Source organism: Mauremys reevesii, linkage group 10 (assembly GCF_016161935.1).
Source record: "Mauremys reevesii isolate NIE-2019 linkage group 10, ASM1616193v1, whole genome shotgun sequence".
Classification (NCBI taxonomy): domain Eukaryota; kingdom Metazoa; phylum Chordata; order Testudines; family Geoemydidae; genus Mauremys; species Mauremys reevesii.
In genome coordinates, this window is record NC_052632.1 from 11,164,793 (window position 1) to 11,181,870 (window position 17,078).

The following is a 17,078-nucleotide window of genomic DNA, read 5'->3' on the forward strand; positions in this document are numbered from 1 at the left end:
GGCCAACTTTTGATAATCCAAAGTCTTGTTGAAAACAGCTATTCTGTACTTTTCAGCTGTATACGCGGTATCCATCACAAGCACTATAAAGATTTCAGTGAGATTCTGTTTGCTAGGGTACACAACACACATCACTGAATGAGTGATGGGCAGTGGCAGCCATTAACTCTGCACTTTCCTGGCTTTATCTGGTTAGTCAGTCTCAACATTATTTTATAGATTATCTTTTATATTTAATAAACTATTTGTCCTGGATTCTCCCCAGTGGGAAATTCCTATTTTGGTGATGGAATAAAGGACTCAGGGAACACACACAATACACTTATAAATACTTTGGACTTTACTGAGACTGGAGATTAGCGGATTCTCACCATTTATCCTCATGTCAAATCTGCATAGAGTGGCCTGCTATTGGAAATATGATTTTCATCATTTTGTGACTACTTTTGACCTGGGAATGACTCAAAACTTCATTAGGAACAACTTGACCAGCTACTTTTTTGGAACATCTGATCCTAGGATGCCATTTATTGCTTCATTTAAGATCTCCATGTGGTTGCACTAGGTTAAGTTGCTTTTTGTGTGCACAGATGACAATGCTTTTCTATGAACATTTCAAAAAGGGAGTTTGCCTGGATGTCATTAGCAGAATTATCATAAAGGTTTAAAACAGAATCTTCTAGGTGTTAATTTACTCTATTTCTTTCTAACTTCAATGTCCTGTGCTGTGTATAACATGTCAGAAGAGTGCTAACATTAATATCACAGAAATGACATTTCGTATCATAATAGAGTTTCATGCTGCAATTTACTTTGGCACAGAAAATACTTCTATTCAAAAATCAGTTCTAAAACTGAAATCTAGCTGATCTGAACAGTTTTGTTTTTCTTTTTAAAGTCACAGTAAAAAATAAGATGAGGATGATATCCATCTCACAGAATAGATTTAAAAAAATTGGCCTCCCTTTTGGGGTTGTGTTGGCCTTCCTCAGCCTCATTAAGTCCTGAATCATTCCTAAATTATAAACTGCAGGGCTGGGTATGGATCATGGGGTTCAAATCATGCCTCCTTGCAATCTCAAAGATCCAAGGGCCAAGCTCTGTCCCGTTCTTTGATTAAAACTATTTGAAACTTTGCAGCTGTTTAAGAGCAGTAAGTTTTGTCCGACGATGGTTTATGACATGAAATGAACCACGGAACTCTAGAGACGATCATTTTGTTTTTAACAGGACACTAGAAATAGAATCCCATTTAGATACAGAACTAGCTGAAAACCAATAAACTGTAAGATCATTTTTGCTCAAAGGCAGATTCCAACTGGCTCTGAAACATTAGTGTTACTTTACTTGCCTGCGTGTCCTGGGCACTGCTGACCTTCCCTGTCGTGATCAGAGAGAAGTTGTAAACAAAGAGCAGCAACAAAGCCAGAGGCACCATGTAAAGCTCTACGTGCCAAACAGTGACCACAAATACCTAAGAGAGACAAAGCAATAAGAGGGGATTTATACAAGTGTTTAAAGAGAAACATAATAAACCCTTTCAATCATTATCCCTGCTAACATGCATCCTTGAATCTCTGTTAACCTCATTCCCACCCACCCCCCTTCAATAAAGAAAATCTACCCAGACAGCTTATTCTCTTTCCATTCTGTTTGATCCATTAGGCTGACGTCTGCTAGCTTCTCTGTTCCTATCTCCTCAGAAGAGTACAAGGCCACCAACATAATGCTAGTGCACAGGAATTATTTCCTCTTTGCTGGGACCCTGCCAAGTCTGGATAGCCATTGTCCTCAATGCCAGCTCATAACAAATACCCTTGGCTACTTTTTAGGGGGTAAATCAACTCCGTTTTGTCAAGCACTGATAGCCAGCAGGTTCAATGAGCAGCTGTACATCCACTCCCACAAGATGATTAGATGGTGGATTTTTACAATGCTTTATTTATCTGCTGCTGCTTCTTTCCTGTGCCCAGGCTGATTCCTCATCACCTGGGGTGGCAAAGCAGCTCCCATATTGAATGGTGTGGAGAAAGAGTATAAGGAATGGTTATTTACCCCTTCCCATGATGCAAGAACCAGGGGTCACATGCTGAAATTAATAGGCAAAAGGTTTAAAACAAACAAAAGGAAGTATTTCTTCACACAATGCACACTCAACCTATGGTACTGGTTTCCAGGGCATGCTGTGAAGGCCAAAAGTACAACTGGGTTCAAAAAAGAACTAGATAGATTCATGGAGGATAGGTATATCAACGGCTACTAGCCAAGATCATCAGGGATGCAACCCCAGACTCTGGGTGTCCCTAAGTCTCTGAGTGCCAGATGCTGGGACTGGATGACAGGGGATGGATCACTCAATAATTGCCCTGTTCCCTCTGAAGCATTTGTCATTGGCCACTGTTAGGACAGTCTACTGGGCTAGATGGACTATTGTTCTGACCCACTATGACCATTCTTATAGGACAGGGCTCTGTGGTGAGCAGGATGCACGGCCTCCCTGAGTGGGATCAAAATATCCTGTTTCCCAGCCACCTCTCCACACTGCCTAACCACATTATTTCAGTTGTGTCTGGAGCCCTCTGGGCCTACAGTAAGAGTATGATTTTGCTCATGGGGAGCGATACCTGAACTAGTGATGCCAGAAACTAAAAGCAGAAGCCAAATTTCAAAGTAAATTGATCTGCAAAATGGTTCAGAGAGGGATGGGGCCTCCCTGATGGAGATTTAGAACAAAAACGGCTGGATTGTTCAAAGGAATCAAAGCAAATCAAACAGTTTTTTGATCATCAGTTCCTTCCTATATGCAGATAGCAGTAAATATTTTTGTGTACTGACATCATCTGAACAGGGTCTCAGCTTGGAGTTGATGGTAACACAGAATAAGATTATAAATTAGGTCCACAATTGCCAAAGGATGCACGTTGAGATCACAACATTCTTTTTTCCAGCCATACAATGCGTTTCCAGGCCAGCCTAATGCTGTAAGTAGCTTTAAGCCATAAATGGCTGCTCTGGAAGACAAGACACATATATCCAAATGCTTTTTGATTTTTCCATCCAGAAATGCTGTTCTAGAATGAATGTTCAAGATCTAAAATCCCATCATTAGAATAACACAGCCAAGGTGGAAGTTACTTAAGCCATCCGTTTATTTAAAGGAGGGGAAAGAGCTGTGACATCGCAGCTAGCAATCCTCTGCCATGCCCTTTTTCTTTTACAGCTTTAGGTTGGTGAGAGGTGCTGGACTGACAGCATTGAAACTGAAACTCTACATGGCAGGTACAGCATGAGCAACAGCAATGAAAACACCACCACATCCTCCTGCCAATGCATCCAAATTCTGTGAGGGAGAAACTTTTGGGATGAGAGGACGGCTGAGTCTTCACATCTATTAATCCTCAGCCTCTCTGACACTGCTTACAAGAGTGCCAATTAGTGCCATAAATGGCACTGATTTTGTGATAGGGAGACAAACTGATAGCTCCAACTCCTAAGGTAAAGTCCCAGCACCACCAAAATAAATGGGAGTTTTGCCTTTGACTTCATTGGGGCCAGGATTCCACCCCTGGGAATGGGGATACATATACTCTGTAAATGAAAAAAGCTCTTTTTGTATAGGATAAACTTTCCAGTCGTCATCCACCTGGGGCCAAATTCAACCCAGAGACTAAGTGGGGAAAGACTCCACATCCTATCACCCATTCTAAACCAGCCAATCCCTCAACAATGGTATTTTTCACAGACAAGCCCTACTTTGTGTTGCTATGGAAGGAAGGTTTGTTTACCTGCCACGTCCACAGGTCTGGCCAATCACGGGTCCCACTGGCCGCAGTTCGCCGCTGCAGTCCAATGGGAGCTGCTGGAAGTGGCGGCCAGTACGTCCCTCAGCCCACGTCACTTCCAGCAGCTCCCATTGGCCTGGAGCAGCAAACCTCAGCCACCGGGAACCGCGATCGGCCGGACTTGCGGACAGGGCAGGTAAACAAACCAGCCCGGCCCGCCAAAGGCTTTCCCTACACAAGCGGCGGCCCCAGTTTGAGAATCACTGAATTGGAGGCTGTTTTATTGGGTTCTGATTGCCGATAACAAAAAGCCTAAGATATATGCTTTTACAAAATATATTTAATTCCAGACTACACAGTCCCATATTATTGGTTCACAGCACTGGAAGTTAGAACATGACAAGGTAGATCACATTTTTCCACACTGTACATAATTCCTCTCCACCAATGTATGCCAACATGATCACAACAGAAAGACAGGAATTTGGACAAAACTGGGATAATACTTTGCTACCTTGAAGGAATGCTGTGAGACTTTAGTCAATATTCATTACAAAAAGCTCTGAGATCCAACAAAGAAGGTGCTATAGAAGGTAGCAAAATTCTCAAAAAAAAGAGATTCCTCTGAACCTGTTTCAACCTCAACCCCCTTCTCAGACCTCTGCTTATTTAACATCTTTGAGATACAGTCAAGGATTATTTCAGTTCTGGCCCTAATTCAAACACCACCCTGGACAAGAACGGCCTCCACGTATTTATCAAACCCAAGTTTTGATTTTATGGTGGAAGCTCTTCAATGATACCATGTATTGTTATGAATTAAAAATCAGCCTAGCCTGCTGAAGGAGGCTGTATATGCAACACCTATCTGGAATCATACTGAACTCAGTCCCATCATGATACAGAAAGGAATGGCTGGATTTAAGGTCCCAAATCTTCAGTCATCTTTTGAAGTGCCACTAAAGTCAAAGGGTGTCTTCAAGAACCTGCCTGCCTGGATCCAATTGCAGAATCAGAGCCTAGTATACATTTTTAGTGCAGATGTCACCATAGCATCTACACTAGATGACCCAACAGAAATCCCCAATTGTAATTCTAATATGAACTTTCAAACCCTCTGTCCTTTAGTTAGGATATAAAACCAAGATCCTGTTAATTTGCGATCATTAATCCCCTAGCACTTTTTGTACAAGAAAGTCTGTTAGGTCTCCTGACCAAATTAAATTTTGAGTAGTAAAATTAAGCTTATTTACAAAATAGTTTCATAGTTGCAACCGGTAAAGGTTGTTGATCAATTTCTTTCCAAAAGTTACATTGTATTGCTACTGATGCACCAATAGTCAGCTGCCAAGTTACAACCCACAGGTAGCTGCACTTCACTAAGTCTGCTTAGAAAGAGCTGATTTACTGCTATAGCTAGAGTACCGAGAGCTTTAATCTCTGTTGCACAGTATGGTGGCAAGGGCAAATTTATTTATATATTCAGAAATTAGAAATTATTCAGCCTCAGAGGTATGTGAGGTGATTACTTAGAAGAACACTGTACAGAGTAATTTATAGGCTATTTGTAAAGTGTATTAGTATATTTTTCCATGGAATGTGCCTTATAAATAGTCCCATAGCATCATTCATCCAAAGACATAAACGGAGTTCCATACAAACACACTAAGTCAGATATTATCATCCTCACTTTATACTTCGGGAAACTGAGGCAGAACTAGGTTAAATTACTTATGCAAGATCCCAGTGATTCAGTGGCAGAACAGGAAAGAGAACCCAGGAGTCCTTGCCCAAAGTACTCTGTTCTATCTTAACTTTTTCATAGTGCTTCAGTAGACTAAACTCCTTCTATTAAATATTAACCATTAACACCATCACCACCTACATTGGTAAACTGCATTTTCCAGATGGGAAAAGTTAGCAAGCAAGAGTAGAAGCCAATTTCTGAAATATAAGTAGAAAAAGCCAAAGAATTTTTCTGAAAGGACTGAACTGGGAAGTATAAGAACCAATAAGGAATAGAAATCTAAGAATTATAAAATATAACAACCAAAGTTAAAAAAAAAACAGAAATGAGACAGACCTTTCTGGAGAAGAAAGAACTCTTGGAGTTAAGATTTAGAGCGGACTCCTGTCTCGAACAGAACACCAGCATCATAGCTTTGGAGACGAGTCCACTTGATTTCAGCTGATTAATGTGTTGCTGTTTCAAAGGGCCTAATAACTACAAGTTATAGCTCTGGAGGTTTGGAAGCCATTTCATCTGAAAAATCACTGAAGAGGAGTCCAACTGTTCCTGTCAAGAAGCATGGAGCTTGAACAACCATGAGAGTGGCCCTTTTGACAGCAGTGTAAAAGATGAGAGAAGGCAATCTGAGCTGAAACCCTTAGAAACATTTTGAATCTGGCTTTTCTGTCCCTCTGGTTCCAATTTAGAATCTGACTATTAAAAACAGATTTTAGATTTTAGATGGGTGTCTCCTGAACTATGCCCATAAAACATTTATCACCAGCAACCCCATAATCATGGGGTAGAATAATTTTTTGGAGATTTAGAATCCTAATTTGGTGGGGGGGAGCTGTTGCCAGTGTCAGTGTAGTGTCTCTGTATGGTAATTATGAATATTTATCTCTAATAAAAAAATCTTCCCTTTGGCCCATTAAGCCTTTTTGGGAAAGTGAAGGTTAACACCACCACCCCTCTCCCCATGAGCTGTGTGACAGAGTAATTCTTGGGACGTGACAGTGATGGGGAAAGTACAAAGAAATAATTTTCATCAGATGGAAAAAAATAAAAAAGGGAAAGGACATGAAACGTGAGCAAAGAACCTTTACTGAAACTGCAATTTGTCAGGCTGACCATTCGAAGTCCCAGTCCTAAGCAAATGCCTCATCAGTGGAGCTGTGAAAAATGTTTGCAAAACACACCTGCAAAAAACAAAACTAAAACCCCAAACCCTTACACACACCTCACAAGATTTCACTGATCTCAAATCTAAAACCAGCTTTGTCAAAAGGTTTGCTTAGATTCATGAAATATGGGCCCGGTTGGGGTGGGAAACATGAGCTAATCTGCAGTTGTGCCTCCAAGGTATCTGTTTTGGTCCCAAACCAGAACTCTGATTTTGACCTGAGACACAAATATGGTCCAATGAATTGAGCAAGGTTCTGGGGAAGAAGAGCTCCCCAATTCTAATCTACCTAAAGGCTAGCTAATGTATTCAAGTCCTTACGTACATAATAGCGATTATCAAAAGGGAGTCGCTGTCACAGCTGAATGCTCAATGATGGACAAAATTACAAGATACATCTCTTCAGATAATATCTTTAATCCCTCCCTGTCCCAAACAAACTAAGGGATTTTAGCCATTACAATACGGTATTGCCCTTAAAAAAACCAGTAAAGATGAATCTCAAGGAAAAAATAGGCCTACTGACAACTATTATTTCTATCAGAGACTTATTCCTATGATTAAAAAGGAAAATACACAAAGTGGCAACACCAAAGAGCAAGCAGCTTTAGCAGCAAGATCTTGCAAAATGTGAAAAAGTCACATTATCAAGAAATACTCTGCTACTACACACATTTGACTGTGACAGACAATCACATTGATAATTGAGGCCACACCCCTCGTGGTGCGCCCCCTTATGGTGCAGCAGTGGCACTGTCTCTGTTTCCTACAGGGCCTTCAGCGGTTCCACCCAACCTCCAATACCTGGCTAGCTCTCTGGCTAGGTCACCTAGAAGTTCCACCCTTTCTGGGGTACCCCCAAAGTACAAAACAAAGAAATGTGATCTCTTCCCTTCCCTCAGCGAGGCCCTGAGGCATCAGTCTTCCCCGGTTCCTGGCCCCAGCCAGCCTTCTCTCCCACAGTGAGAGCACACGGTCTGCTCTCTCCCAGTCAGCCAGCAGCTGAGATGGGCTCTCTTTTTCGCTCCTCCCTCAAAGACTGACACCTGTTTCAGATATCACAGGGTGGGGGTTATTGGACCCCCAACAGCCCACTGATCCTTCCCTGACTCATGTGAGGTTTATATAATCCACCACAAGAACCAAGTCCAAATCCTGGCCCCCAGCATGAAGTCTGGTAGGTCAGACTATGTACTGGGAAATGCTTCCAGAGCTAGAGCAGCCTCTTTGTCCTACGGATGAGAAGCAAAGGCTGATGCACCCACATAGCGTTGTCTCCAGCAGCCCTACTGTGCAGTAGTGCATCATGAACCCATTGCACTGGTTCTCCAAATCCTCCCCCGACCACCCCAACACACTCAGGGGAAGTGTACCAAATATGGTGCCTGATGGAAATGGAATTAAAATTCAAGAAATGGTTGATCAGCAAGACTGTATTAGAATTCCCCTTTCATTGTAATGCAATAACATGAGACATAACACATGTGGCAAAAAGAGAAATAATGTTTAAATAAACAGTTGCTGACAGAAGAAATCTATTTGCTTTAGATCTAATTTGCTTTTCTGCAGCAAAAGAATGCGGGGGATCTCAATAGTGTTATGAAGTGTATGTTCTACTGAGCTTGGATCACTGACATAAAAAATGACCCGAAGGAAAGGAGATCTTTAAATATTTATACCATGTTACCTGCTATCACTACATTGCTCTGTGCATCTCATCAGTGTAACAAGTTCCTGATTTTAAGGGTGTACCTCTGGCAAAGAAATGTTAGCAGCCCTCTGCAAACTCTCCGTCACAAACAGGACTAGCTTCTAAGCAAAAAAAATTATGCCCAGAAAGAACACAGTCTCTGTGCATTAGATGCATGTCACTGCACAGAACTAGGGATTAGAAACCAACATATGTTCAGAAAAAGGGCTCTTAACAACAACAAAAAACAACCTCAAAAGGTATTGGTTACACAAGACTGAGGAGCAAAAAGGAAAAGGCCGGATAGTCGTTACAAACGGATTAGATTGTTGCAGCCCTTACTCGGCCATGTGATGGAGTAAAAGGGTTAAAGCCCTGCCCCTCCCTCTCATGCTTTGCCCTATGTAGGGTATGTCTACACTGAGAGCGGGAGTTGTAATTTTCAGCTTGAAGAGACACACCAACAGCTGAATGATCTAAAAATAAAAGTGAAGCCACAGCAGCGTGACCAGCAGGAAGGGCTAGCAGACTGGGTACATGCCTACCGTCTTAGACAGGTACATACTCAGGCAGCTGTCCACCGCGCCATGGTGACCCTTCTATTTTTAGTGCACTAGCTCAATCATAGCTAGCACAGGTATGTCTCCTCGAGGTGGAAATCACCACCTTACCTCCAGTGTGCCTATTCCAGATGCAGTGGGGTGAAGAGAGGCTATTCACCCAACACTCCCTTCCCCCGCTGAGAGAAAGAGGTGGGTAACAGGCATAGCCCTGGCTTCACCCACTCTATTCAGCAACCAGAGTAACTAGCCATGTGCACTGAGGCATGGGGAACAGATTACTCAGTGAAAAGGGGTGAAAGAAACTACTTCTTCCCTAGAGCACCAAACGAGCAGGAGAGGAATTGGGCTTCTATGAATTATAATTAAGTGTTGCCAACTCCAAGCATTACAAGACATAAGCCACGCCCCCGTCCCCCCCAAAAATCATAGATTATTTGAAAATTCTCCTGCTGTTTAAACCAATGAATGCTTGGTCCTATTTACATGCCTTCTGGTTTTTGAACCTTTGGCAGAGGAAGACACATTTTCAAGCTTCTCTCTGCCGCTGTGAGGAGCTTAAATGAAAGCTGCGGCTCTCATGTAATCACAGGCCTCCCAGAACTGGGGCTTTAAGAAAAATAACAGATACTGTGAGGCTCCCAATACAATCACAAGAGTTGGCAGGCTGCAGTTTCTTCTCTATTTTTCTCATGGGACACCACAGTTATTCACCACCCTGTATTCAGGACAGAGGGTACAGGTAAATTCAAAACTAGTTGTGATTCCTTGCAGAATGTCCAGATTCTGATCTCAAACTGTTTGTACGGTATTGCCACCAACTAGAACCCTGCTCCCATTTTGCCCTGCAAATACCTATCCCACCCACTCCCACATTGTTTCTTGCATTTTTAACCCGCTCCCCCCCCCCCGCAAAAACCTTTGATCCCACAAATCCCGCAAGAAAGAGAGATTCCCCCATGCTACTAACTCCCACCCCGAAAACAAAAAAGGCTGGTTTCTATATTATATTTAAAAACAGAATTCAGACACAATTTTTACCACTAAAATAATAAAACAAATCTTGCTTAAACCATGTAAAAAATACTTTATAATAAACATCAAATCTCTTTCTACCCCTCGCTTAAATTTAAGTATTAAAAGTTTTAGAGTGTTTCCCCACAAAGTACCGCAGTCTTTTTTTATTTGCTCACCCAATACTGCCCGTAACACAGTACATTCTACCTGCTCCTGCTCTAATAGCAGCAGGTCCTGCGGGATCCCAGTCCTGCTGCAGGGCACTGGCATCGATTTCAATGGATTTACACCAGTGTGTGAGATCAGAATTAGATATCAAAGAATAATCAAACAATTAATTGCTGTTTTATTTTGCTGCTTGGTATTTCCAAAATACTCAACTGACCTGGGCTCGCAGTACTTGGGCTGCGCGGCTTAAAAAAAACCAGTCTGGATATTTCTGCTCAGGCAGGAGCCCCGGCTTTGAATCCAGAGGGTTCCAAGTGGAATGTATGCAATTCTATTTTTAGCCCCACAGCTCAATTCAATTGACCCAGGCTCTGAGATTCGGTACCATGATTTTTTCTGGGCTGTGTAGGCATACCCAGGGCTGAGACACCCAAGGCGGCATGTCAGACGTCACATTACTGAGACAGCAGCCCAGTAGAGAGAAAACAAGATCCCTTAAAGATTCCCATTCTACTAGGGCTTAGAAGAGAGCCCCCACTTGACAATGATTTTTGCCCAATGCTTGGTACTGCATTGCATACATCTGAGGATGATGCAGTTGGGTGTTGGTGCTGATGCTATATTTCACCTGGAAAAAAAAAAAAGCTAGGTTTTATTTTAACATATGTACATTTAATCCCCAAAGCATAATAGCCTACCACAACTCTGGTTTGATGCTTTTATATAGTTTTCTTGTGGCTACCACTTCCTCCCTTCTCCGGCCCCAGGGAGGGGTAAAGTAAGAAGGGTCCTTGGGATCTATCTTTATGCATGTACAGTAGTTTTAGAGTGAGAAGCCTTCAGATCTTTTTCTGCAGTGAACACTGTAGAAACAGCCATTTGTTAGAATGCTGACGGTTCTAATTTTTCCCCTGTGTTTTTATCTACCATATTTTACATTTCCTGAGCCAAGTAAAATACAGCTAAGATCCTCATGCAGTAAACCTTAATAAAGTGAGGGGACGGGGGAATTATTTACGACAGCTTGATACTTTTTTTGGGGGGGGGGGGGGGAAATCAAACTGTTGCCTACAATGGGGTTAAAGCAAGCTGTCCCAGGAAAAGGATGGGGGGAGAGGTACCTTAAATCAGATTTTTAAAAAGGCTTCATTACTTTATCTTGGCTAACCTAATGAAAGATGACATTTTTGGATCTCTGATTCATTTTCTGTAGCAGAAATAGGGTCACAGTTTCATGGCTAGGATCAGACAAAGTTTCTCATTATAGGTTTTCGAAGACGCCAGTAATTGTGCAAGTTGAAAGTCGGATTTTTCAGTAAATACTTCTTTCAAAAAGCATCAGCAAAACCTCTGCGCTGATTAAAAGGAAGCAAAAGAAAAAAATACTTAACATTTTATTTGTTCCTGGTAAAGCCGAGCAACTTAAAAAGGTCAAGAAAAAAATCACCATTATCTGCACCGATAAATGTCTGCTCACTTTGGAGACATATTGGATAACATTATAGGAAACATTAGTGGTAAGAGTCAGATGGTGTTTTAATTGTACAGTAAGTGGGGAAAGTATTCAGTGCAAGTGTACTTTGCCTTTGGTAAAATCAACATCAAGTTACAACTGTTACTAAAAAGGAGGCTTAAACTATATACTTAAAAGGCTTTCTGCCTCATGTTCATAGTGCAGATTAGATCGAATGAATAAAGAAAAAAGGGCTCTCTGTAATAAACGAAGTGTATTTAATTAGAATTAGTTCAGTGTACAGTGGCAGGAGTATCGCAGTTCAGTGCATAAGGTTACTTCGCTGGCAGCCTTCATCTCTGGCATGAAAAGAATTTGGGTTGCAATAAACCCACATAAGTGTGAAATAGCTGCATGTACATTGTAGTGCTTAAGACTGAACTGGTATCCTTCTTTATGAAATCTCTCATTTTAGAAAATAGTTTGCCAGGCTGAATACTCTCTGGAACTTGGGATCAAGGATGGATCCATGGTCAGTTTGATAGAATTAGTATATAGATTTCTTTGTTTTTAACCTGGGATCAAAAATAAAATAAAACAAATAAGCAAGCACCGATCACAATACAAGCTTGTCCTGTAAAAATAGTAAATATAAATCATACTCTCAGACAAAGAATTTCAGATTATTCTCCTCCCAGCTGTGTGTACATTAATAGTTTCCTAGTGCCAGATTATAGCACTGCTCAGGAATCCAGAAGTCCTCTTTGTCAATCTGACTACAAGATTCTGTAGTCAGGAAGAGAGCAAAAACAGTAACTACCCCCCTCCCTCCACCTCCAACAAGTACGTTAGATCTCCAGAAAAATCTTTGGTGATTAAAACACACACAAAATTATCATGTTCATAAACTACATAGTTCCAAAATTGCTACAGTGCGTAATGAATGCACTAAAACGCCGGGAACAGTCATCGTAATTACAGTCCTAAATATGATAACTTTCTTCATCTCAGTCTTGCATATTTTAGACTAGCAATAGCAGCAGCAACAAAAACCTAATATTGACAGCAGGATTATGCAATGAAGATTCTTCAGTGACAGGCCTATAGCATCTTGCTTTACAAAGCACAGAATGGTTTAAAAAAATGCAAGACCCTTTTGCAATTTAAGGCAGCTGTTCAGGTAAAACCAAAGCCAGGAGATTGTTTATTTTAATAAAGCTATTATATGCACAGCTCCAAATTAGGAATGGCAGGAGACATGGGGATGCCTAAACCACCACCACCTGTTTGCCCTGAAAATCAATTAAAGTCACACTATCACAGCAATCCTTTCTTAGCTAATAAAAGTTATACAGCTTTAACGTGCAACTTTAGGTGCTTTTTGGGAATGTGCCTGAAACCTAAAGCCTGTGTCTCGCATTACTTTGGTACTCACATGGATATGAGCTAAAGACTGCAAAACCAGCCTTTGAGGCTGGGGGGCGGGGGAGCTAGTAAGGAAAAAGTGACATTGTAGCTCCTGTTTTCATGAAGTGGATTGGACCAATATTCAATAAATTCTAACAATGCATCCTAGAACTATATATATTTTAAATAGGAAAAAATCAAAGCCCTTTATGACATACGCCTGTTCGACATATTATGTGCTGCAAAACAGATCCAACTTTGCAAGTTGAAAGCAAGGGCAGTAGCGACATCCCAAGTGTTTTAGTAATTAAACGAATATGCATAATGAACCATATGCCCAAAGGGCCTGTTCTTCATGTGGGCCAGATTTTTGTTTGAATTTTTAATTTTTATATACAGATGAAACATTTCATGTAATATAGCAACAGTGTGAGATAACATGTTATGTGGGGAAGTGAGAGACAACTGCCCATGTGAGAATGATCAGAATATACTTGATGAATTCTCCTCTTAAGATTTCCTAGTCAGATTCAAGAGTTAAGAGACATGCATGTCAAACATTATGGAAAAAAAAAACCGTTACTGCATGTGAACTGCCACAGATTTTGAGTGGAGCTTTATATACATTTGGGTCCTGCCAGAAGACTCCAGGAGGATGAAGAAAGGTCAGCTCATGATCAGAGTTTTGTCAAAATGATCAGACTTTTGGATGAACACTTAATACTCTGGGCCCACTGCAGAAGTTCAGGATCTAGATCTATGTAAGTAGGTTAGCTACATAACCAGCATTACAAGACTAAAGCTACAGAGGTTAAAATAATTAAGCTTTTGTAAATATATTCACTTAGTTACTGTAAATTTATGCTGGGTATAGAATTATCAACCCCAAAAGCCTTATGTCAAGGAACAGAAAACAAAATCTGACCTGCTTCAGAAGTAAACAGTGACTTCTAAGGAAAGTCAAGAAGTTAAACTTTTCATAGGGTTCTTCTGCTATCAACTCAAAATTTAAACAGTATAAATGGAATGTAAAACAGACCCCCTCCTCCTCTTCAGAGGATTTAAAAGGTGAAATAAATGAGCTGTAAATAATGTCACTCATTGCTTTCAGTCCTAATTCAGGGTTTATGCTTTTGACACTGCCTGGTTTACTTGATCTAGTGGTCTCCGTGGAAAGACAGATAAACTTCAACGGCTGTCAGAAGACAAAAATTGACAAGGAGCGTCACCTTTCCTGACTGCTTAAATCCTTTAAGGAAGTGTTGGAGCAATTAGAGAAGGAGTCTAATCTTTGCAGAGTGCATTAACACTCTCCGACCTCCCAGACAATAGATCAGAACTCAGACATATGATGCTTCCCTAAGGCTTTTTAGCCAGAGCATTTGATCTCATAGTCACTCTGTATGTGTTACTATAGGTATCAGTGCATAAGACATTATTCATTGTGCATTACAGGTCCACTATCTCTGTTAGTATCCTTTTAAAACAGAAAGCAGGGAAGCCATTGCAATCTATGGGACTGCAGAGTTATTACTTCTCAAAAAACCAGGCAGCAGTGCTACAGAATATCAACACTAATAATAATTTTAGGTTATTTCACTGCTTATTTCTCTGCTTGGGGACATAAATCTATTTTTAAAAGGCATAACTTAATATTTCAGTCATAAAAATAATCATTACAAACAAATGCAATGCTTATCTCCTAGGAAAAGACTTAGAGGAGAGGGAATTACAGACACCAATCTAGTTGATCAAGAAAAGCAAAATGGATAGTTGTAAATAATCCTCCAAAATTTGTACAAGAAAGCAAAACTTCCCCAAAGTACTAACTGGTAGATCAAGGCATAATTTAATTCCTGAGGGACACATGCTATTGAAATGCTCTTGTTGTATAAGTTATGCTTTCCCCATTTAATATTCTACACATTTTTAGAAAATTTGCTTAGCACATTTTTAAAATGGGATTATACCTTCCATATTGTCATCTTCTGACAGAGGCCAGCTTTGAACATTCTTTATATGGACATTGCAAAATGGGTTTTTACAGAGTAGCTAACTAGATTTCCACCCACCTTTGAATAATGGGAGCTGCAATCAGGCTAACAAGTATTTTTTCTATGCTTAAATCCATTTGATGTACACTGCCAGCCGATAATAGGGGTCAGATACCTAGGTACAGTTTGCAAGATTCTGTTTGCTTTTCTACAGATCTACATGCAGCTGCTTTTGTGAAGTACCTATGTTACAAACACAACAAAAAAAGTATGTATATATATACATGAACTCCTTCCATATCAAAGTATAATACAGCCGTTTTAAAACTGAACAGCAACAGAATACAACTACTGAAAATTAGTGATTGGCTTTGAGACAAAGCTGTATAGTTACTATTTGACATTAAAAGATAAAAGCTGAGGAAAAAGGCAGTAACATACAATGGAAAGCAATTTATGAGAGTTCTGAACCTAAACTAGTAGGGGAGACTAAGTTTGCTTGTTGTTTGGGTTTTTTGTAAAGTGTAGGTTCCTGTAAATATGCTGTGCTCTTCTCAGAAAATCCTCTAAGAAAGCCTAACGTGAGAGTCTGAAATAAATCAGAAAAATAAAGACTGGGGAAAACAACAGTACTGTAATATCTATACATTTACATAAAATATATAAAGTCGCTGCATTGTGTTTAAAATAAAGAGCACCCTAAACAATTCTAACCTTGGCTAAAATGCACCAGGAAAAAATACAGATTAATCCATTTGCTTTTGGTAAAGTGGGGGAGAAGGTGTCAAAAATCAGGGTTATACTGGGAAGCTAATTTCAACCTTTGCTATCAAGATACTGCATCTCACCATAATCAACAATTTTATTTTTTTCATAGTTTGCTAGGACTTTGTGGATAGACTCAGATAAAAATACATTTCCCCCGTCTCCCCAAAGGGCTAAAAAGGAAGAGAATGGGCTAAATATCCAATTGGACTTGATGTTATGATTTGATTTTAGGATATTTATTTATTTATTATTACTATTATTATTATCCTTAAGCAATCTTGTATCCAACAACTCCGGACTTCCTGGTAGCTGAATCTAACCTCTGCCATGTGCATCATATTTTAGCTGCAGGTAAAGAAAAGCAAAACTAAAAAGGAAAACAGGCTTTTTAAATGCAATAGAAGTTCTACACCAAGTCTCTTACATTTCAGATCTTGTAAGGAATGAAAAAAATAAAGTGGTCTTCCCTTGCAGACCCCTTCCTTCCCACACCCTGTCATCACCATAGCTATCATCACCACCTCAAAAAAAAAATGTTGTATTGACTTCAAAATACAATATTTCTTCCAGATTTCTGCAATAACTGTTAGATTAATACTGAATGGGTGTATGAAATTAAAAATAAAATAGTTCACGAAAGAAAAAAAAGGAAACTGCCAGAAAAATCTGACCAAAAAAACCATTAAAACAGGAGTTTAATCATTTATGAGAGTCTATCGCCACCTACAGGATTTTCCCCCAGTTTTAAAATCCTAGATGAAGAGTTTGCTCTAAAATGGAGGGCCGGATCCTCAGCTGGTGTAATTCAGCATAGGGCCACTGAAGCCAATGGAATTATGCTAATTTCCACCACCTGAGAATCTGGCTCTATTTTTTCTATCAGTCCGAAAGAGTGAAAAGCCCAATTTTTAGAGACTTTTTTTCCTTTTAGATGATACTCATGTTAAAACTAAAGAATGTGTTTGTTTTTTAAATGAAGACACAAAAATAAAACTAACAGTTACAGGATGCCTAGACTAATGGAAGAATCAATTAAGGTCAGTGTGAGTCCATACTCTTCGGGTACAACAAAAACACCTACTGGTGCTCTGAGATGTTTTCTGATAGATGACAGGGTTAAAATAACATAGTAAAAATTCCAGCAGATCCTGGAAAAAGAAAAGTACCTCGGGGGTTTGCAAAACATGGTACATTTTTAATTGAATGTTCAATTTTATACTGCATATGTACTTACTGAGGGTGCTAAAAAGGTTTTATTTTCATGAAACTTAAAAGATGAACTTCTATTCACTCAATACTGTTAACTTTCTGTGATGCAGTCCACAAG

General features: G+C 40.0%; 1 protein-coding gene across 10 annotated transcripts in view; it reads right to left on the bottom strand.

Moving 5' to 3' along the window:
- The window catches only part of MCTP2 (multiple C2 and transmembrane domain containing 2), a 178,763-nt gene that overhangs the window by 27,375 nt on the left and 134,310 nt on the right, over positions 1-17,078 (bottom strand). For all 10 annotated transcript variants that reach the window (XR_005585626.1, XM_039492368.1, XM_039492369.1 and 7 more), the window contains one exon: positions 1,352-1,474. Coding sequence is in view for 9 of the 10 variants with exons in the window: in XM_039492368.1 (XP_039348302.1) it covers positions 1,352-1,474 (123 nt within the window). In the remaining variant the exon portion in view is untranslated. The remainder of the gene's footprint in view (positions 1-1,351; positions 1,475-17,078) is intronic.